This window comes from Ceratotherium simum, chromosome 7 (genome assembly GCF_057802395.1).
Source record: "Ceratotherium simum simum isolate JZ-2026a chromosome 7, ASM5780239v1, whole genome shotgun sequence".
Taxonomy (NCBI): domain Eukaryota; kingdom Metazoa; phylum Chordata; class Mammalia; order Perissodactyla; family Rhinocerotidae; genus Ceratotherium; species Ceratotherium simum.
This window is the reverse complement of record NC_141906.1, coordinates 81,412,514-81,435,986: the sequence shown is the minus strand read 5'-3', so window position 1 is coordinate 81,435,986 and position 23,473 is coordinate 81,412,514. Positions and strand designations below refer to the sequence as shown.

At 37.2% G+C, this 23,473-nt stretch overlaps 1 protein-coding gene across 4 annotated transcripts in view; it reads left to right on the top strand.

The window, feature by feature from the left end:
- The window catches only part of ZBTB44 (zinc finger and BTB domain containing 44), an 85,357-nt gene that overhangs the window by 40,770 nt on the left and 21,114 nt on the right, over positions 1-23,473 (top strand). For 3 of the 4 annotated variants that reach the window (XM_087433936.1, XM_004438478.3, XM_087433937.1), the window contains exon 2: positions 17,721-18,794. The exons of the other annotated variant lie outside the window; for it this stretch is intronic. In XM_087433936.1, the coding sequence (XP_087290062.1) occupies positions 17,777-18,794 (1,018 nt within the window). In that variant the 5' untranslated portion in view covers positions 17,721-17,776. The remainder of the gene's footprint in view (positions 1-17,720; positions 18,795-23,473) is intronic. 4 annotated transcript variants of the gene reach the window in all.

Here is a 23,473-nt window from a genome sequence, read left to right as displayed (position 1 = left end):
AAGGCTTGTGCTTCACAAAGATGTTTATATCTCTCTCACAAAACATATGTAGCGCCCTCATTTCTTAGAACTTGAAACAAAGGTTGTAAAAACAATTCTTGTCATTGTTGGGTGTGGGGGGTAATATACTCATTAACTGTGTTTTATTTCTGGATTTCATTTTTTAGTTTTGGATATATATTCTCCCATTGCCAATGTTAACAAGCAACAACTCTGTTCCTTGTCCTAATTTATTATACTTTTTATATTTGCCTGTTGTTTCCCCTATGCCTAGTTACTGTTAAATGTGTTCATTTTCCTTTCTGTCTGGTAACAGTTGCAGACAGACTTTCAGCTCAGTAAAGTACATACATAATAAAATAAAGAAGATGCCTTTAAAAAAAAAAAAAAAAAACCCTTGTCCAGTAATTATAACATCTCTGTCATCTCATGGATGATATCTGCAGACTATCTTTTCTTATTCAAGTTGAGATTTTCCTGGTTGTTTCTATGACAGTGATTTTGTATTGTATTCTGGCCATTTTTGGATTCATGTCATGAGACTCTGAATCTTATTTAAATCTTCAATTTTAGTAGGCCTCCTCAGACACAACTCCAGCAAAGGATGGGGAGCACTGCCTCATTATTACCAGGAAGGGGGAAAATCCAGGTTCCTCTCATGGTCTCTGTTGACACGCTGCTGGGGAAAGGAGTGCCTTGTTACTGCTGGTCGGAGTTGGAAGTTCAGGTTCCCCACTAGGCCTCTTGTTGAACCACCCTGGCGAAAGAGGGGGAACACCTTGTTTCCTCTCCCCATGTGGCCTCCAGTGGCTGTGAGAGGATCCTCTTTGTTTCTAGGCAGGGATAAAAGTTCCAGCTCCCCACTTGGCCTTTTCTGACACACACCAGCAGGGGGCAGGAGCACCTCATTACAGCTGGGGAAAGGTGGAGATCTCAGCTTCTCACTTGGCCTTTGTTGATGTTGTTGGGGATGGGGCCGCAGTTTTTTCTGTGGTGTTTGGCTGAGTGGAGCAATTATTGTCTTAAACATTTTCTTTCTTACTAGGCTGCCCCTTGCCTGGTCCCTTGACTATGAAGAGCAGGCTTTTCATGGGACATTTTTTTATCTGCACCCACTGGCATTGTTTGGTTTGCTGGCTTCTCTGTCACCTAGTCCTGGATATATCAGGCAAATAGAAAACTCAGGGAACTCACCACTGTCATTGCTTGGGTCTCAAAGTCTCTAGCTAGTCTACTTTGTTTCCACCTTTCAAAGTTTTCTTAAGCACCGCTTAACTGTGCTAAGTGGAAGGAATAGGAAGATGTGTGTCTATTTCATCTTGGCCAGAATCAGAAGTCGAGTCTCTTGCCCATTTTGTCATTGGTTTGTTTTCTTACCGTTGAGTTGTAAGAGTTCTTTATATATTCTGCATACAAGTTCTTTGACAGATGTGTGATTTGCAAATAATTTCTCCCAGGCTATAGCTTGTCCTTTCATTCCCTTAATGTAGTGTTTTTCACACAGCAAGTTTTTGATTTTGATCAAGTCCAGTTTATCATTTTTTTTTCTTTTGATTGTGCTTTTGGTTTAACATCTGAGAACTCTTTTCCTAAACCCTCATCTTTAAGATTTGCTCCTAGCTTATAAATGTCTTACAGTTTTAGCTTTGGATCTATGACCCATTTTGAGTTAATTTTTGGATAAGGTGTGAGGTTTCAGTCAGGGTTCATTTATTAATTTTTTATATGTGGATATTCAGTTGTTGCAACAACATTTATGACTTTCTTTACTCCATTGAATTGCTTTTGCACCTTTATCAAAAATCAGCCATGCTTGTGTGGATATATTTTTGGAATCGATTCTGTTCCGTTGATCTCTGTGTCTGTCCTTTGGCCAATATCACTCTGTCTGGATTACTGTAACTGTATAGCAAGTGTTTAACTTAGTCGGTGTGATTGCTCTTTTTCTTTTTCAAAATTGTTTTGTCCATTCTAGTTTCTTTGCCTTTCTACATAAATTTTCGAATCAGCTCATCTGCATCTACAAAAAAGAAAACTTCTGCTGTTACTGTAATCTTGTTAAAGCTGTGGATCAGTTTGAGAAGAACTGACAGCTTTACTATGTTGTCTTCCAATCCACTAATGTAGTATGTCTCTCCATTTATGTAGGTCTTCCTTGATTTCTTTTATCTGTGTTTTGTATTTTTCAACATGTAGATCCTATACATGTTTTGTTAGATTTATATTTAAGTATTTAGGTTTTTTTCTGGAGCTGCTGTAATGATGTTGACTTTTTTTTTTAATTTAGATTTCTTATTTTTTGTTATATAAAAATACAGTTGATTTCTTTATGTTGACCTTGTATCCTGTCACTTATTAGTTCTAGGAGGCCTTTTTGTCTTAATATTCCTTGGGTGTAGATAATCATGTCTGAATAGAAACAGTTTTATTTTTTTTTTCTTTCCAATATATGTATACTTTTTGATTCTTTTCCTTGCTTTTTTCCTGATCTTAGGGAGAAAGCATCTAGCCTTTAACCAGTAAGTATGATGTTACCTGTAGGTTTTTTGTAATTGCCCTTTGTCAGGTTGAAGAAGTTCCCTTTTATTACTTGTTTGCTAAGAGTTTATCATGAAGAGATATTGAGTTTTTTCAAATGCTTTTTCTGCATCAATTGAAATTCTCCTGTGGTATTTCTTCTTTAGACTGTGAATATGGTGGATTAAATTGACTCATTTTTTAAATATTGACCAGCATAAACTCCACTTGATTGTGGTATTATTCTTTTTCTTTCTTTTTTTTTTTTTTTGTATTGCTAAATTTGATTTGCTAGTATTTTGTTGAGGAATTTTACATCTATGTTCACGAAATATATTGTTCTGTAGTTTTCTTTTTTTGTACTGCTTTAACTGTCTTTGGTATCAGAGTCATACTGGCTTCATAAAATAAGTGTTCTCTCATTTTCTGGAAGAGATTGCATGATTGGTGTTACTTCTTTAAATGTTTGATAGACTTCTCCAGTGAAACCATCTGGGCCTAGGGATTTCTTCTTTAGAAGGATTTTAATTTTGAATTCAATTTCTGTAATAGTTATAAGATTATTCAGGTTATCTATTTCATCTTGGTTGAATTTTATGTGTAGTTATTTCAGGAATTGGTCCATTTTATCTTTGTTGTCAAATTTATGTGTGCACGGTTGTTTGTGGTGTTCTTTTACTATCCTTTTTATATCTGTAGTGTGTTGAAGGAAAAATTCAACAATCATAAATTTTGAAAGATATGGTTGGCCTTATTCAGCAATTCATGAATAGGGCAGCATCCAGTCTAGAGACTGGAGCTCCAAAGAGTTGTACCAAAGCAAGAGGGTTTTATAGACCAAAGTGAGTAGGAACAAGGAAGTTATACTGGGCATTTGCTGATGGGTTAAAGCAGGGTTACTTTCCTTATATGGCGCAAAGGGAAGTCTTGGAGCTGGGTTAGGTAGCTTGTGCTGAGCAGGCACGCCCTGATTGGTTGACCTGGGCTTGCCTTTTCTGGAAGAACCAAGCACAGAAACTTAGTTAAATTCCACTTTGCTGACGTGAGGCGTAGCATAAGCAACTCCATCTTGGGCCTAGTCTGGACACTTTGACAATTGATATCCCCTCTTTTGTTTCTGATATTGGTGATTTGTTTCTTCTTTTTTTTTTTTTGTCTTGCTAGAGCTTTATCAATTTTATTGATCTTTTTAAAGAGCAAGCATTTGGTTTTGTTGATTTTTCTTTTTCTTTTCAATTTTATTGATTTCTGCTCTTTATTAATTCCTTCTACTTGCTTAGGTTTTATTTTGTTATTTTCTAGCTTCTTAAGGTAGAAGCTCTAGATTACTGATTTGAGACCTTGCTCGTTTTCTTTCTTTCTTTCTTTCTTTCTTTTCTTTTTTTTTTGGTGAGGAAGATTAGCCCTGAGCTAACATCTGTTACCAATCCTCCTGTTTTTTTTTGCTGAGGAAGATTGGCCCTGGGCTAACATCTGTGCCCATCTTCCTCTGCTTTATATGTGGGACACCTGCCACAGCATGGCTTGATAAGTGGTGCGTAGGTCCACGCCTGGGATCCGAACCTGCAAACCCCCGGGCTGCCAAAGTGGAGCTCATTAGCTTAACCACTACGCCAACAGGCCGCCTTACACATTTTCTGATATAAGCTCTTAATGGTATAAATTTCCCTCTTAGGGGATTCTGCACCCCATTCCAATGTGCGGGGCGGGGGTGTCTCCATACTGATAAGCAATGATCTGACACCAGCTGAGTGTCCTACAATTTAACTCAATTCTGACACTATCCAGAGATAGTGTCAGATCCCACCAGTTAAGGAATCAGTCCTATAACACTGCTGCCCTGCGCCACTCCACTTCACGCCCCAGTCACAAGCCCAGGTTATGACCTGTGCTTCTGACCAACCAGCTATAGATTGGAACTTCCAGCAGCCCCCTTTTTGGGTTCAGTTAACTGACTAAAGTGGCTCACAGGACTCAAACATTTACTTACATTTATCAGTTTATCATAAAAGGATATAACTCAGGAATGGCTAGATGGAAGAGCTGTGTAGAACAGGGTATCGGGAAAGGGCACAGAGCTTCCATGCCCTCTCCGAGCTTACCACTCTCCCTAAATCTCCACCTGTTCAGCAGTCCGGAAGCTCCTGAGCCCTGTCCTTTTGAATTCTTCTGGAGGCTTAGGTACATAGCCGTGATTGATTCAACCTCCGGCCCCTCTCCCTTCCCTGGAGGTCACAGGGGTTAGGACTGAAAGTCTCAAGCCTCTAATCACATGGTTAGTTTTCCTGGCAACCAGACACTATCCTTAGGTACATTCCAAAAGTCGACTCATTAACATAACAAGAGATACCTTTGCTGCTCTGATCACCTAGGAAATTGCAAGGGTTTTAAAACTCTGTGCCGGATAGGAGGATTAAGACCAAATATATATTTTTTATTCTAAATCACAGTATCACACCTTTAAACTCTATTTTAGCTGCATCTCATAAATTTTGATATGTTCAGTTCAACACAGTGTCTAACTTCCCTTAAGTCTTGCTCTTTGATTCATGGATTATTTAGATGTATGTTGTTTAATTTCCAGGTGTTTGGGGATTTTTTAAATCTTTCTGTTATTGGGTTTTTGTTTTTTTTTAATTCCATTAGGATCAGAGAACATACGTTGGAAACAACGTGTATTCTATTGTTATATCTTTCCTAAGTTTCTGTCTGCTAGTTCCGTTAATGGCTGAGACAGGAGTATTTAAGTCTCCAAATACAACTGGGGACTTGTCTATTTTTCCTTTCATTTCTGTCAGTTTTTGCTTCGTGTGTTTTGAAGCTCTCTTTTAAGGTGTATACACATTTAGAATTGTTTTACTTCTGAATGAATTGACCAACTCCAGCTTTCTTTTGATTGGCGTTTGAATGGTGTATGTTTTTTCCAGCCTTTTCCTTTTAAAGATTTTATTTATTCATTTTTTTCCCCCCAAAGCCCCAGTAGATAGTTGTATGTCATAGGTTCACATCCTTCTAGTTGCTGTACGTGGGACTCGGCCTCGCGTTGGACGGAGAAGTGGTGCCTTGGGGCGTGCCTGGGATCCGAACCCGGGCCGCCAGCATCAGAGCGCGCGCACTTAACCGCTAAGCCACGGAGCCGGCCCGCCTTTTCCTTTTAACCCACTTGAGATATATATGAAGTGAGTTCCTTGTAGACATAATGTATTTGGATCATGGTTTTTTTCTTTTTCTCTTTTTTAATCCACCCTGACAGTCTCTCTTAATTGGTGTGATTAGGCCATTTACATTGAAAATAACAAAAATAACAATGAGTGCAGTTGAGAGGTGGGGCTTCCTTCTTTCACAACATCCTCCACTTATGGAACCTTGGGCACAACACACTGAGAATACAGGAACCCCAATCATCCTTGCCCCATCTCATGAAGAGGTGGTTCCGTGCTAGACAAGTCAAGCCTAGAGGACATCCGGCTGCTGTCTCACCTCCACCAAGCACTAAGATCCTAAAGCAGGGGTGTCACTCATTGCAAAGCTTGCCGTTATCTCTGCCCCGAGCTCCAGAGCTCTGTCTCAGACATTCTTCCTGGGGGGAGAAGCAGACTATAAAACAGATAACTCCTAATCTCTTCCCAAAACAACTGAATTCATTTGCAACACAGCAGGTAGAACTTTAAAGCTACAGGTGCTCTCAAAAACAGTGGTAGTTGTGTTGAAAGGCAATTGGGAGAAGATTGTGGATTTGATGAATATACAGCCTAGATTGTATGCTGGCTAATTTACATCAGAGAACCAGCTGGGAGGAGATCTCCTGTGATCAGAAGAAATATCAAACAGGGATCTCAGAAACTTGTCCTTCAAAGGAACCACAATTTGTTTGGATTAATTTGTAGAGCAATGTATGACCCAAAGCATTGTTGAAAAACAATTAGCTTGTTTGTAAACAAAAACAATTGTAGAGCAATTAGTGATATTTAACACCTAGTATGGTAAGGGTAACTGTGGGCTACCCAAAGATTCACCTCCTTAAGGAGTAATATCAGAGACAACATTGTGGGGATTGGGGTGGCATAATAGACGTCACTTAAAATAATTCTGGTAGTCACTAAAAAGTAAACAAGCAAATGTCAGTAACAAATACCAAGAAGTGGGGCTTGGGGACAGTAACTGGAATTGCTACAATATATTATCAAATATGTCAAGTTTCCAACAAAAAATTATGAAGCGTATAAAGAAACAAGAAAGTATGAGCCATACACCAGAAAAAAAGCAGGCAACACAAAAATTGCCTGTAAGAGAGACCAGATGTCAAATTTAACAGAAAAAGTCGTCAAAGTAGCCATTATAATTTTGTCACAGAATTGAAGGAAAGTGTGATTAAAGAAGTAAAGGGGGGCCGGCCCCGTGGCTTAGCGGTTGAGTGCGCGCACTCCGCTGCTGGCAGCCTGGGTTCGGATCCTGGGCGCGCACCGACGCACCACTTCTCCGGCCATGCTGAGGCCACGTCCCACATACAGCAACTAGAAGGATGTGCAGCTATGACATACAACTATCTACTGGGGCTTTGGGGGAGAACATAAATAAATAAAATCTTTAAAAAAAAAATAATAAAAATAGAAAAATAAAGAAGTAAAGGAAGGTATAATGACAATTTTGGGTAAAATAGAGACTAATACTAGTAAATAGAAATTGTCAGAAAGAACCAAATGAAAATTCTACAGTTGAATACTACAATGACAGAAATAAAAAATTCACTAGAGGAGCTCGAGGGTAGGTTAGACCAGGCAGAAGAACGAGTTACTGAACTTGAACACAGCTTAGTAGAGATTACGCACACCAAAGAACAGAGAGAAAAAAGGATAAATAAAAATGAACGGCCTCTCAGAAAAATGTGGGACACCATCCAGCACACTAATGTGTGTAATGGGAATACCAGAAGGAGAACAGAGAGGAGTAGAAACAATATTTGAAGAAATAATGGCTGGAAACTTTTCAAATTTATTGAAGGCCAGTAACGTGTACATCCAGTGAGTTCTATGGACTCCAAATAAGAAAAATGCAGAGATCTACAAACAGACACATCATAATAAAAATGCTGAAAGTCGGGGCCGGCCCGGTGGTGCAGCAGTTAAGTGCACGTGCTCCTCCACTTCAGCGGCCCGGGGTTCACAGGTCCGGATGCTTGACGCACCACTTGTCAAGCCATGCTGTGGCGGGTCCCATATAAAGTAGAGGAAGATGGGCACAAATGTTAGCCCAGGGCCAGTCTTCCTCAGCAAAAAGAGGAGGATTGGCATCAGATGTTAGCTCAGGGCTGATCTTCCTCACACACACACAAAAAAGCTAAAAGTCAAAGGGAAAATCTTGAAAGCAGCAAGAGAAAAACTCATCACTTACAATGGAAACCCCCCCCACCCCCACCCATAAGATTAACAGCTGATTTTCTATCAGAAATACTGGAGCCCAGAAAGCTGTATGATAACATTCAAAATGCTCAAAGAAAAAAAATTGTCAACCAAAAATCCTTTACTGTCTTTATAAAATGAAAGCAAAATACTTTCCCAGGTCAACAAAACTGAATTTCTTGCTAGCGGACCCACCTTACAAGAAATACTTAAAGAAGTTCTTAAGACTGAAAGCAAATGACCCCAGATGGTAATTTGAACACACATACAGAAAAACAGAGCGCACTGGTATATTTAAATGTGTAACTGATAAAAAATAGTAGAAATGAGTATCTTTTTCCCTGAGTATCTTTTTCTACTTTCTTCTCATAACTAATTTAAAAAGCAAGTTATAAAATGTGTATATAATGTAATGTTGGGCCTATAACATATGTAAGGAATGTGTAATATATTTGCCAATAACAGCACAAAAATGGTAGGTGGGAGCAAAGCTGTATTGAGCTACAGAAATGACTACAGATGGTAATAATGTGTTATTGTTATAACAAATATAATATGTGTAATAATACTATAAAAGGGGGAAGGAATAGAGTTGTATAGGAGTAATGTTTCTGTTTATCACTGATATTAAGCTAGTGAAAATCTGAAGCTGATTCTGATAATATTTATATGATAAACTCTTGAACAATCACTGAAAATATAACTCAAAAAAATAGTGGAAAAATCATTAAAGAAATTAAAATGCTATATTAGAAAATATTCACTTAATCCAAAAGAAAGCACTACAGAAAGAATAGAGGAACAAAAAAGACATGAGACATACAGAAACAAAGTAGAATGGCAGGCATAAATCCAACTATATCAATAATAACATTAAATGTGAATGGATTAAACAATCAAAAGGCAGAAATTCTCAATCTGGGCTAAAAAAACATGATGTAGCTATATGCTGTCTACAGGAGACATAGATTCAAAGATAGACACAGATTGAAATTAAAAGGATAGAAAAAAATTTATCATGCAAACAGCAATTACAGGAAAGCCAAAGTGGTTGTACTAAAAGCATACAAAATAGACTTGAACAAAAAATCTTCCTAGAGACACTTTATAGTGATAAAAGGGTCATTTCATAAACAAGATATACCAATTATAAATATTTATGCACTTAATAAATGGAGTACCAAAATACATGAAACAGAAATGGACAGAAATGAAGGCAGAAATAGACAATTCAACATTTAGTAGTTGGAGACTTCACTACACCACTTTCAATAATGTAAAGAATAGCTAGTCAGAAAATCAACAGGAAATAGACAGTATAAACCAGCTAGACCTAGCAGACATCTATAGAACATTTATAGAACATCCAACAAAAACAATAGAATATACATTCTCAAGTGTACATGGAACATTCTCCAGTGTAGACCATATGCTAGGCCATAAAACAAACTTCAATAAATTTTAAAAGGTTGACGTAATGCAAAGTGTGTTCTGAGACCATAATGGAATGCAATTAGAACTCAAAAGCAGGAAAATGTTTGGGAAACTCATGAGTGTGAAAGTAAAACAACACACTCCTTCATAACCAATGGGTTAAAGAAGAAATCAAACAGGAAATCAGAAAACATTCTGAGGTAAACGAAAATGAAGATATAACATACTAAAATTATGGTATGCAGCTATAGCAGTGCTTAGATGGAATTTATAGCTGTTAAGTGCCTATATTAAGAAAGAAAAAAGATCTCAAATTAATAACCAACCTTCAAGACACTGGAACAAGAAGAGCAAACTAAACCTAAAGCAAGCAGAGGAAGGAAATGATAAGGACTGTAAAGGAATACTATGAGCAATGAAACATCAAAAGTGAAATTAAGAATACAGTTTTATTCACAGTAGCATCAAAAAGAATAAAATATTTAGGAATAAATTTAACAAAGGAAGTACAAAACTTGTACTCTTAACACTACAAAACATGTTGAAGGAAATTAAAGATGGTCTAAATAAATAGAAAAACACCACATATTCATGGATTGGAAGACTCTTATGTTGTGAGGATGGCAGCACTCCCCGAACTAATCTACAAATTGAGCACAATCCCTGTCAAGATCCCAACTGACTTTTTGTAGAGATTGACAATCTGATTCTAATATTTATATGGAGTTGCAAGGAACGCAGAATAGCCAAAACAATACTGAAATAGGACAAATTTGGAGGACTCGTACTAACTGATTTCAAACTTACTACATAGCAGCAGTAATCAAGGCATTGTGGTACTGGCATAAGGATAGACATATAGAACAATGGAATAGAATGGAGAGTCCAGATATATATACCCATACATCTAAGCTTAATTGATTTCCAACAGGGATGCCAAGACCAGTCAATTGGGGAAGAACAGACTTTTCAACAAATAGTGCTGGAATAACTGGAAAGCCACATGCAAGAGAATGAGATTGGACCTTTAAAAACCTCACATTATATATAAAAAATAATTCAAAGTGAATCAAAGACCTAAATGTAAGAACTAAAACTATAAAACCTCTAGAAGAAAACAGGGGTAAATCCACATGAAGTTGGATTTGGCAAAGAATTATTAGATATGACACCAAAAGCACAAGCAACAACAAGAAAAAAATAGGTTAGAATTAATCAAAATCAAAAACTTTTGTGCTTCAAAGAATACCATCAAGAAGTGAAATGATAACCTGTAGAATGGGAGAAAATATATGTAAACTGTATATAAAGAACTTTTACAGTTCAATAATAAAACAGATGAATAACCCAGTTAAAAAATGTCCAGAGCGTCTGAATAGATATGTCTCCCGGGATGGTATACAAATAGCCAATAAGCACATGAAAAGATGCTGGACATCATTAGTTATCAGGGAAATGCAAATCAAAACCACAAGGAGATACCACTTCACACACGCTAGGATGGCTTAGGATCAAAAAGTCAGATGATAAAAAGTGTTGGTGAGGATGTGGAGACATCAGAACCCTCATACACTGTTCAGGGGAGTGTGAAGGTACAGCAGCTTTGGAAAACAGTCTGGCAGTTTCACAAACAAACAAAGAGTTACCATGGAACTCAATTCCACTCCTAGGTGTATACTCAAGGACACTGAAAACATATGTCCACACAAAAACTTGTACATGAATGCTTACAGCAGCATTATTGATAATAGCCATAAAGTGGAAACAACACAAATGTCCATCGACTGATGATTGAATAAACAAAATGTGCTATATCCATACAGTGGAATATTATTTGGCCAGAAAGATTAATGAAGCACTGATACATGCTACAACTTGGATGAACCTTGGAAACATTATACTAAGTGAATGAAGCCCGCCACAGAAATTCACAAATTGTATGATTCCATTCACAGGAGGGTCCTGTATAGGGAAATTTATAGAGACAGAAAGTAGATTAGTGGTTGCTTAGGGCTGGCAGAGGGGTGGAGGGTGATAGCTAATGTATACAGAGTTTCTTTTTGAGGTGATGAAAATGTCCTAAAATCGACTCTGTGGTGATTGTTGTACATATCTGTGAAAATACTAGTACATATCTGTGAAAATACTAAAAATCTTTGAAGTGTACCCTTTTAAGAGGTGAACTGCATGGGATGTGAATTATATCTCAATAAAGCTGTTTTATAAAATATATAGTGATGTTATCACATTAAAAATTGACAATAATTTCTTGACATTATCAAATAGCCAATAAAAACAAATTTCCAATTGTCTCATAAATTTATTTTTATATGTTAATTTGTTTCAAATAAGATAGGCACACAGTGTGATTGGTTCATAAAATCTTTTAAGTTTCTTTTAACCTGTAAGTTCCCCATTTTAGTTCCCCCTTTATCTCTCTTTTGTCCCCCTTGCCATTTATTAGTTGAAAAAACTTAAGTCTTTTGTCCTGTGGAGTTTCTCACAGTCTAGATTTTGCTGTTTGCATCACAGTGGTTAGCTTGACGTATTTCTGTCACCTTTGTATTTCCTGTGAATTGGTAGCTGGATCTAGAAACTTGATCAGATTCTGTTCAGTCTTTTTTGCAATGTCTTATTGCTTTCTTTTTGTGAAGTTGTAAACCATTGATGATCAATGCCTCTTCATTGAGGGGGGGAGTGCAAAATGGTGATCTTCTAATTCTCATATTCCAGCTTCATTTATTACCTGGAATATTTTTATAAAGAGAAACCTTCATATTCTGTTTGACCCAAAAATAACCATTTGTTTTAGAAAGGGAGGATAAATGCTTATTCTTTCCCCTTTTTAAAATGAGTTTTCAAAATAATGAATTGGCTTAGTATCATCTTTTAAAGGTGATCACTTAGCTTCGTTTTTGTTTCTAGTGTCATATGAACTCATGAATTTAAAAGTATTTCATGTGTTTCAGTTTATTGTTCCATTTTTGGCCATTGGGAACCTCCTCAAATTGACTTGTTTTGACACACGCCTAATAATCTTTGATAGCTTTCTTACTATCTGGCAAGATGTTCCAGATGGACACTTAACTGCCCCAAGAAGTGCAATCAGCCATTTTTCTAAGGAGCTGTGGTCCGTTTTAGTGGGAAATGGAATTTGGAAGCCAGTCTGGGTGCCAGGGATAGTCATTGCTGAAGATTAACTACACTGTGAGTTCATACTGATGCTTTTAATTCAAATTTAAGACTGTAAATTCAAATTGCAACTTTTCTTCACCTTTTAACCACTCTTAATGAATAGATATAGACATGTTATATAACCAAACCAGAAATAGAACTATCATGACATATATTTATCCATTCACATATTTCACTGCCTGTTTTTGTGTGTATTATGCTAAATACTGGACAGGATCAAAAGATAAATTAGACACCATAAAATGTTTTTATTGAATCCTTTTCCTCTGCCTGCTCCTAGCTTCTCACAACTTGCCTTTCTGCCCCTCTTCCCCACTCATTCTTTAGATGTCTTCACCTCTAACAAATCAACAGAGTGCAATTTATCAGTGACTTATGTAAAACCCAGAACTTAGGTCCAGCTGTGACCTCTCCCTTGGACTCCAGCCCAGAATGGGCAGCTACATATATAAATTTACACTTGGAGATTCCTCTCAGAAGTATTTTGAATTCAGTATGCCTAAAACCAAAATATTTCTTTCCGTTCAGCATTAACCCCTACCAAACCCAGCTCTTCCTCTTTCATTCTCTGTCTTGTTTGTTGAAAACACCATCTACTCAGTCATCCAAGTGGATCAGATTCTTCTCTCCTAGCTACTACCCTACTCCATCCTGAAGACAAAATCATACCCAGGTGGTTTTACCTCCTGAATTTTCTTAGATGTATTTTCTCCATCCTCACTGCCACTGTCTTAGTTCCGTTTTATTTTATCATATGCTTGTACTGTTGTAATAGCCACCTTCAGATCTACCCTCTGTATTGCCACCAGGATAATCTTTTAAAAATGTGGATATGACTGTACAGCTTCCTAGTAGCTACCCGTACCTACTGAATAAGGTCCTGGGTCCTTAGCATGGCATAAGCATAAGTGGCCTTGAAACAAAGTAATATTCCAAGTCTCAATTTCCTCTGTAAAATCAGGATATCATCATTTTACCTCATATGAGATAGCACGTAAAGCTCCTAGTGTTGTTACATCTGCTACACACTAGAGTCAACTAGTACAGATAGCTTCATGTATAAATTTCCACCTAGATATTCCTCTTAGAGGCATGTTAAACTCAATATGTCCCTCTCCTTAACCTTCTTTTCTGTCCTTGATTGGTTTTAATTAGAATATAGGGTAGGAATGAAATGATCTCAATTCAGTTTTAGCATAATTAAAACCTTATTAGTATTAGTAAAACCACTTCATTGTATTGCCTTTGTATACTGTTGGGAGATGATAGACATACTTCCTAGTCTTGGCCAGAGTTTAAATCAGATTCGTGGTACCCTTTGGATTTTATCAAGTGTGATGTACGTTTTCCATAGACCTGAGACAAAGGGCAAACAAGCCTCAACCCTTTTCTTTGCAGGGAAGTAGGAGGGAGTGGGATAGGATTTGGAACTTACAACAGTGATCACTCTCCGAAAAAGTCCTTTTCTATTGTTTAACTCTGAACGTTAAAGGTAGATGTAACTGAAGGTTGAAAAATAGTTTTTCACTACTTCCTTGCATAGGTGGCCTTGCACCTACCTCACTTTGGAATGTAGTATCTGTTGTTTAGGGTCTCCACCCAAAACAAGATTGAAATAGTTTCATTTTAACACCCAGTTGCACATGGTCTCCAAATATGCTGTTTAATTTCTTGCCTTCACACCTGTGTTCATGCAGATGGTCCTTGGATTAAGACTGTGTCACTTGCTCTGAAGGCATGTTACCTCCCTGAACCACATGATCCCAATCAAACTAAGCATTTCTGATGGCCAGGCTTTTCAAGAAGAAGCCAGTTTACTGGAGTGCAGCAAGTGAACAAAAAACTTGATGTATAGCCCTCCCATTTTCTTCCTCTCCATGTCATTCCTATGAAAGAGAAAATCAGCAAATATGTTAAATGATGGTTTGCTTAGACTAGTCCTAGCTGCCTGGTCTTACTGTGATTACTCGTGATTGGGAAGAGGATGTGGAGCAGGTTTATATTTGAACCGTTACCTCTGATTATGATCAAGATAATTATTTCAGTGGCCTTACCTGGCTGTCTTGGCACAGGGCTTTGTGCCTTTTATCCTTTCTATCATGTTATCAAACAGGGAACAGTCCCATATTGATCATTTTGTCTTCCCATGTTAGAATATTCAGTGACCTTTTTGTGTTTGTTCAGCTGGAAATCTTCAGGTTTTGTGGGGGGTTTTTTTGTTGTTTTTTTTTTTCCTCCCTTCACGTATACATTTTCCTGCGTAGAACATTCAGAGGGATGTTTATGTAATGGATTGTTTGATGTTTGAACTGACATTGCCCTCTGCATGCTCATATTTAGAATATCTTAACAGTGATCGTTAACAACAATTTACCAATACAGCACACACATTGTACAGGGAGACACATCAGGATGGTGAACACTCACTGAGATTCTGTGTGATCCCACGATAGCCCGTAACTCCCTTCTGCTTAATCACTTGGCAAAATTCTAGTTTGATTAGGCCCTGTCCTCTGAGATGCCTCTCCCACCTTGCACATTCAGAATTAAGTATTCCGTTCTTTGTTTTCACGTAACACTGCAGCATACCTCTTATGGTCTTAGTTAGGTACATATATCTTCTTTCATAAGGACTGTAAGTTTAGTGAGGTCAAGGACAATGTTTTATTTGAACTTGTGTTTCTCCATTCACATAATAAAGTGCCTCACATCTATTAAGTCAATTAGTAGGTTTTTGGTAATGTAAACAAAATCAGTCAGTGGTATGAAACTGTCAGAATACCTGATTTAGTCTTACTAATATTTGTGTCCAGAGCAAGGGAGGTAAAAATAGCCAAGTTATGCTCAGTTACTATCTTACCATACCTATCATATTGTGTGATTCTGGGAACCAGTCTTAAAGGAACATTGAGAAGTGGAGCTTGTTCAGAATAGAGCAATCTGGATAGCAAGGATATTAATCAGATTTTAAGGAGTACCTAAAGGGACTAGAGATGTTTAGTTTAAAGAAGAGAAACCTTAGGGAGGAGTGGTATGTGATCACCACCTTCAGTTTTTGAAGGCTTTTTCAGGGGGGAAAAAAGTAGACCTGCTCTGTATGATTAGAGTTTGAACCAAGAGCACCTGAAACCCCAGAGTTTTGCAGCAGTTTGCTGTTTTTTAAAAATTTAAAAAAAAAAGCAAAAAGAAGAAAATAAACACCCGTGCTCTTACCAATAATTCCCTTGAATATAATGAAAGCTGTTATATATACATACAGACATCATTCTCTGTGCAGTTTTAGAAGGATCTTGGCTTCCTCAGGGAGTTCATGAATCTCTGGTTAAAAGCAAGAGCCATGTTCTCTTGCTCTGTCTGGTGTATATACAAAATATATACACATACACAGAGACATATATATAGTTCACAAAGATGGGATCATAGTCTGTATACTCTTTCATCACATTTTTTCAAAAAATAACTACGACTATTGAGTGTTCACTGTATGTCAGTACTTGTGCATTCATTTAATATTCAGAACCAGACGTTTTTTCAGGGCTATTAAATATTCATCATCTCTAACATCTTTAATTGACAGCTGTATTTTTGAGGCATTTGAAATTGTTTTTATCTAGAGATAATTTACAAAAAGTATTTCCCCAAATTTGCTTTGTTTTGTGTTTCAGTAGTAACTATAGAAAAAGTTATTTATCTTAGATGAAATAATTGATGTATAGAGATGTGTGTTTTTGCATTGGGAAAGTACTGTGATCTGAGTTAGAAGACCCAGATCCTGGCTTTGGTTGTCATTGGTTAGTCACTTCTCTGAGCATTAGTTTTTCTAATCTTTATCAAGGGGCTAATATAAGCCTCCCTGACTTCACGTCAAGGTTGTAAAAAGAGATTAGGGGAAAAGTACTGTAAAAACAGAAGCATTATTAGACTTGCTAAATTAAAAGTATTTGAAAATGTCCGTTTTTTACATTTTTAGTAAATAAAAGTGAAATCTGATAAAAGCAAACCTACTATCTTTTTTTAAAGGGAAAATTCAGTTGATCGATTACTAAACGTTATTATAAATTTACTTCCCAAAAGATTGTTTTATTGTATCAGTAATATAAACAACAACAACTGCTTTCTTTCACAAAGTGCCAAATATTGTGCTAAGTATTTACTACATATATTGTTTCATTTAGTCCTTATGACAACCTTGGAAGAATTGTTGAGCAAAGAATCCAGGCCTATCACATTCTAAAACTTGGACTCTTAACCACGTATATTTGCTCACTTTATATCTTCAAGAGGCAGTGTATAGCACTAATGTTAAGAGTACAAGGTCTGGAGTCAGCCTGCCTGGGTTGGAACCCTGGGTCTGCCACACAATAATTTTTTGACTTCAGCAAGGTAGTTAACCCTTTTCTGTTTTCAGAGATAATAAAGTACCTACTGACACAGATATCATGACAATCAAATAAATTACCAAATGTGGAACATTTGGAAAAGTGTCTGGCACATAGCAGGCACTCTACAATTGTCATTATTTACAAACTATATTATTTAAAACTATGCAGTTCAGGGCCGGCCCCGTGGCTTAGCGGTTAAGTGTGCGCGCTCTGCTGCTGGCAGCCCGGGTTCAGATCCCGGGCGCGCACCGACGCACCACTTGTGCGCGCTCTGCTGCTGGCGGCCCGGGTTCGGATCCCGGGCGCGCACCGACGCACCACTTTTCCGGCCATGCTGAGGCCGCGTCCCACATACAGCAACTAGAAGGATGTGCAGCTATGACATACAACTATCTACTGGGGCTTTGGGGGGGGGAATAAATAAATAAAAATAAAAATAAAACTATGCAGTTCATTAAAACATTAACTCACAGACTCCACTGATTAGACAGTTTAGGAGACAAGTAGGGGGAATTTTTTTTTTTATTGATGTCGTAATAGTTTATAACATTGTGAACTTTTAGTTGTACGTTATTGTTTGTCAGTCACCATATAAATGCGTCCCTTCACCCCTTGTGCCCACCCCCCAGCCTAGGGGGAATTTATTTTATTATGTTCCCTGCCTTAAACTTTCTTTCTCACTACCATCTTTCAGCTTTTTTCTGTAGCACAGGGACCACATGAAAGTGATCTAAATCACCTTCTATTTCAACTACTAAACCATCAATTAATGCTTATTTTATGTATTTTTTAGGACATTTCTGATTCATTTGCATCCTTGAAGAGCATCTGTAGAAGAGGAAAGAAAAGATGGGAGTGAAAACATTTACTCATAGCTCCTCTTCCCACAGCCAGGAAATGCTTGGAAAGCTAAATATGCTGCGAAATGATGGACATTTTTGTGATATCACTATTCGTGTCCAGGACAAAATATTCCGGGCACATAAGGTGGTACTAGCAGCTTGCAGTGATTTCTTTCGCACCAAACTTGTAGGCCAAGCAGAGGATGAGAACAAGAATGTGTTGGATTTGCATCATGTTACAGTGACTGGCTTTATACCCCTTTTAGAATATGCTTACACAGCCACTCTGTCAATTAACACAGAAAATATCATTGATGTTCTAGCTGCAGCCAGCTATATGCAAATGTTTAGTGTTGCCAGCACCTGCTCAGAGTTCATGAAGTCAAGCATATTATGGAATACACCCAACAGCCAACCAGAAAAGGGTCTGGATGCTGGACAAGAAAATAACTCTAACTGCAATTTTACTTCTCGAGATGGAAGCATCTCTCCGGTGTCTTCAGAGTGCAGTGTGGTAGAAAGAACCACTCCTGTCTGCCGAGAATCTCGGAGAAAACGCAAAAGCTACATTGTTATGTCTCCTGAAAGTCCTGTAAAGTGTAGCACACAAACAAGTTCTCCCCAGGTATTGAATTCTTCAGCTTCCTACTCAGAAAATAGAAATCAACCAGTTGACTCTTCTTTAGCTTTTCCTTGGACTTTTCCTTTTGGAATTGATCGAAGGATTCAGCCTGATAAGGTTAAGCAGGCAGAAACTACCCGGACTTTAGAATTACCTGGCCCATCTGAGACAGGTAGAAGAATGGCTGATTATGTGACTTGTGAGAGCACGAAAGCTACCTTGCCTCTGAGTACTGAAGAAGATGTCCGGGTCAAAGTAGAAAGGTTAAGTGATGAGGAGGTCCATGAGGAAGTGTCCCAGCCTGTCAGTGCTTCTCAGAGTTCACTGAGTGATCAGCAGACAGTGCCAGGAAGTGAACAAGTCCAAGAGGACCTTCTGATTAGTCCACAGTCTTCCTCTATAGGTATAATGTCTTCCGTGTTTTTCATGATGCTGTAAAGTCAATTCAAGCATTTCAAGTGCCTATTAGATAATTTTGTGCTGAGTCCTTTAGGAAATATTAAGAAGAATAAAACATGATAACTGGATTTTTTTAGATGCTATTATACTGTAATTTTTTTTTTTTTTTTTTTTTTACAAGTTACGCACTGGGGAAGAAAGAAAATAGTTAAACAATATCTTATGGGACAAAGGCAGATATATATATATATATATATATATATAAATTGTGCATTACTTTCAATGCAGAAAACACCAGTTTTAAAAAATCCAGTTAGTGTTTTATTCTTTATTAAAATAGTTATTGAAAATTTACCATGTGCTAAACATTTGGGATACATGATGAAAAAGACATAGTCCCTGCATCTGAGGAGTTAATAGTCTAATTGAGGAATCAGATGTGTCAGTCAACGATTAGCACTAAGCTAGAGGTACAAAACGTTACGGGCTCACAAAGGAAAGAACAAGTTATATTTGAGCCGAACCTTACTCAATAAGGAGGAGTTTGATTGCCCAGGCGAGAGAATGACGTTTGTTTGAAAAGGTATAAAGCACAGAGGTGTGGAAGAGCATCGCATGTTTGGTAAACAGCAAATTCAGTGTAAAATGATGTGAATAAAGCAGGGAAGCCTGCAAGTATGGGAAATAGTGGGAGGTAAGACAAAATGAGTGGTTGAGAGCATGTTGTGAAGAGCTTTGAACACTAGTTTCAGTTAGGATCACATCCAACTGCATATAAATCCCTTCAAAGTGGCTTAAACCAAACAGGATTTTATTTTTATCACATAAAGTGTTCAGAAATAGGAAGTTCAGGACGGGTACAGTGGCTCTACAATGTAATTAGTGGCCTAGGCCCCTTGTATGTTTATAATCTATTGTCCTTAGTTTGTCAGTTTTATCCGTGTGTTTATTGCTTCATAGTTACAAGATGCTTGCTTCATCTTTAGCCTCATATTCTAGAAAGGGGCAGTGCTTGTATCGGGAAAGTACAGATGTTCCCAAAAATCCCTAAAAAACTTCTGCCAGATTGTCACATGGTCTTTCCTAGCTGCAAGGGAATCTGAGAAGACATGTATATTAGTTGGGTATGTAACTACCTCAAACAAAATTAGAGGAGACTGGATATTGTATGCAACTGGCAATGTCTGTCACAGCTAGGCCAAGTAAGCTGGATTTTATTCTAGTGGTGATAAGGAGTCTACCTTAAAGTAAAAAAAAAATAAAACATTTACAGGTATTTTAGGAAAATTAATTTGGCATTGGTGTGCAGGGAATTTGACTGGGCAGAGACAGTCTCAGAAGCCAGTTACAGTACAGCTGGCTTTGTATGAATGCTTAGAGTAAAACAATAAAGAAAATGGATATTAAGAGACTTGGTAAAGGAAGAATCATTACTACCTGATGATATTGAATATGTGGATTGAAGGAATAGGAGGGGTCAGAATACTCTGGATGACTGGGAAAATAGGATAACATTTTTTAATCATTGATTCTAAGTCACACTTTTTCACATTTTATCATCTCTGAATCCAGATGTGTCTTATTAATAATCTTTTACAGTTACTTTTTGTTTCTTAATGGTACAAAAAATAATGGTAAACATGTAATGGATGAGAGTCTATTAAATGCAGTAATAACTACAATATGAAAATTAGTGGAAGGAGGTGGGAACCCAGTTTTAGGAGTAAGTCAACAAAGTCAGTTCTGTGTGAATTATGCTTGAGTGATCACCAAGCAATATCATGCCACAAAGCAGTTAAAAAGGCAGGATTGGTGAAATCAAGACTGAAGATTAGATTACCAATGGAGGGCTTTTCTTTTAGCAGTGACAGATTGAATCTCAACAGGAAAATATATATAAAAGAACCAAAACCAAAGGACTGATCCTTGAGAAATATCTATATTCGGGGAGAGAAGAAAAGCTAACAGTAATAAAGAGGATTTATCCAAAAGATTGGAAAACCAGGAAGGCCATATTAACTTTGTTAATTTCTTGAATCTTGACCCACTGTAAGAGTCCCAGTGCTGCTACAACAGAGTACCACAAACTGGGTGATTTAAAACAACAAAAATTTATTCTCTCACCATTCTGGAGGCTGGAAATCTGAAATCAAGGTGTCAGCCCCGCCTTGCTCCCTTTGAATCCTGTAGGGGAGGATCCTTCCTTGTCTCTTCTTAGCTTCTGCCAGTTACTAACACTCTTTGACGTTCCTTGACTTGTAGCATCATCCCTCCAATCTCTACCTCGGTGTTTATGTGGCCTCCCTGTGTCTCGGCTCCGGCTCCAAATCTCCCTCTATAAGGACACCAGTCATTGGATTAGGTCACAGTCTGCTCCAGTATGACTTCATCTAACATGATTACATCTGCAAAGACCCTATTTCCAAATAAGATCACATTCTCAGGTGCCTGGAGTTAAGACTCGAATATATCTTTTGAGGGGACACAGTTCTGCCCACAACACGAACTAAAGGCCGTATTCCTGAATGTGGGTCAAGATACTTTTGAAGAATTCAAGTGAACATACATCCAGTAAGATATTTGGTGGCAGGAGATTATAGTTATTTGTTATATGACTGAGTTTTTGTTAAACTACTAGAGTCTTTAATCCTGAAAACACCTTGGTACCTTCTGAATAATGAACTGTTTACTGCATAATTACTGTTTTAATCATTTTTTCGAAAACTTAGAAACCAAATGTTAATCTAACTGAATATCTTACTAACTAGATATGTGAAATAGTCTTATTTTACCACTCAGGTGTATCTAATCAGTTCAGATTTTGCCTTTACTATCATATTAATATGATTAAATAGTGAAGTTAGGGACATAAGTAAAATAAACCTTTGAGTTGTATAATTTATTTCCAATATATACTATTATAAATGTGGATTCTTTTATAAAGCAGACATAAACAACTGTAATCTCAATATCATGTAATCAAATAATCCAAATGTTTTTTCCTTGCTTTCATAGCAAACATACTTATCACTCTCAACTAACCTATCTTAACTCAAAATCTATACACTAAAGCCTTACAGAAAAAAGTTAAATTCCTGGAGTATAGTAAGCAGTCAAAAAATGTGGGAAGGAGAAAGGGAAGATGTGGATAGTACCTTTTTTTTTTTTTTTTTGTATTTCCTAAGAATACTTCATAAGAGTAATTAATTTTACTTACTAATTTATTAAAGAAGATATCTAAGAGGTATTTTGTCATTTTTTGGACTGAGAATATATTTAATATATTCCTTATTATGAAATTCTAAAATAATAACTTGATTATCCATGAAAATTAATTCAAATAGGATTTTACCTGTTCTTTTAAGTTCCCTTTATTGCCAGTTGCTTAGGAAAAGGTTGTCAAATCTGACACCCTCAACTTAGGGCAAATAGAAGCAATAAATACAGCAAATTTAAAAGAGAAAAAAAGACTGCTAAGTTTAGATTGGGTTTTGTTACTCAAAAAGAAGACCATCAATATCTGGTATAGTTTAAGGGAAAATTTTATAAGTGAGAAGGACTTTATGATATGGCTTCATTATTTATCTTGAAATATTCAGTTATTTGTATGCACCAAAGACAAATATAAATAGTTCTAGATAACTATTAGTTTACTATATTAACAAAGGAATTCAGTTTTTTCTATAGACTCTAAAATCTGCCATTAAATGAAAAGTGATTGCTCTGGGGTTTGGTTAAGATATTAAGAAATAATTTAGCAGTTTTCTCAGTAGCAGTAATGAATAGATAAACTTGTTGAGGTGTGAGCAGCTAGAATAATGATGGAATTTCCACGTTTATCATATGGAAAAGCTATATAGCATAATGGTTACAAGTTCAGGACTTGGAGTCAGACAAATCTAGATTCTGCTACCAGTTTCAGCCCTTTAATAGATGTGCGACTTTGAGCAAGTCACTTAACCTCACTGAGTTTCCAAAACCATAAAGTAAGGATCGTAATAGCTATCTATTAAGTATATCAGTGCCCTCCAAGTTGGACAAATGGGATGGTAGTTTTACTATCTGAAAATCTCCTACAGTTACCTCAGGTACACAGGATAAGTTAGTGTGAGCAGGCATGTGTAAACCCTATGTCCACATAAGTAGTAATATCGTAGTGGTGAGAATATTGGGAATGTAAGTATCATTCATTACAACAGAAGTGAGCCAATCTTGTGTCCTTTAAAATGAACACATTCCTTGAGTAGAGTTAAACAGTTCCTGTAAACCAGGCTGAAGTGTCTCTGAAGAGAACAAACTGACTCTCATAATCAGGATAGCCTCAGTATTGGTGTCTTTTTTTTTCCCCTCCCCAAAGCCCCAGTGCATGGTTTTGTATCCTAGTTGTAAGTCTTTCTAGTTCTTCTATGTGAGCTGCTGCCACTCACAGCATGGCAACTGACAGACAAGTGGTGTGGTTCCACTACTGGGAACTGAACCTGGGCTGCCGAAGCTGAGCGCGCTGAACTTCAACCACTAGGCCGTCAGGGCTGGCTCTATTAGTGTCTGTCTTTCTTTTTTTTTTTTTTTTAAGAAGCTACCTCTTTTTTTTTTTCACTTTATTTACTTTTGCCTCCAAAGCCCCAGTAGATAGTTGTATGTTGTAGTTGCACATCCTTCTAGTTGCTGTATGTGGTACTTGGC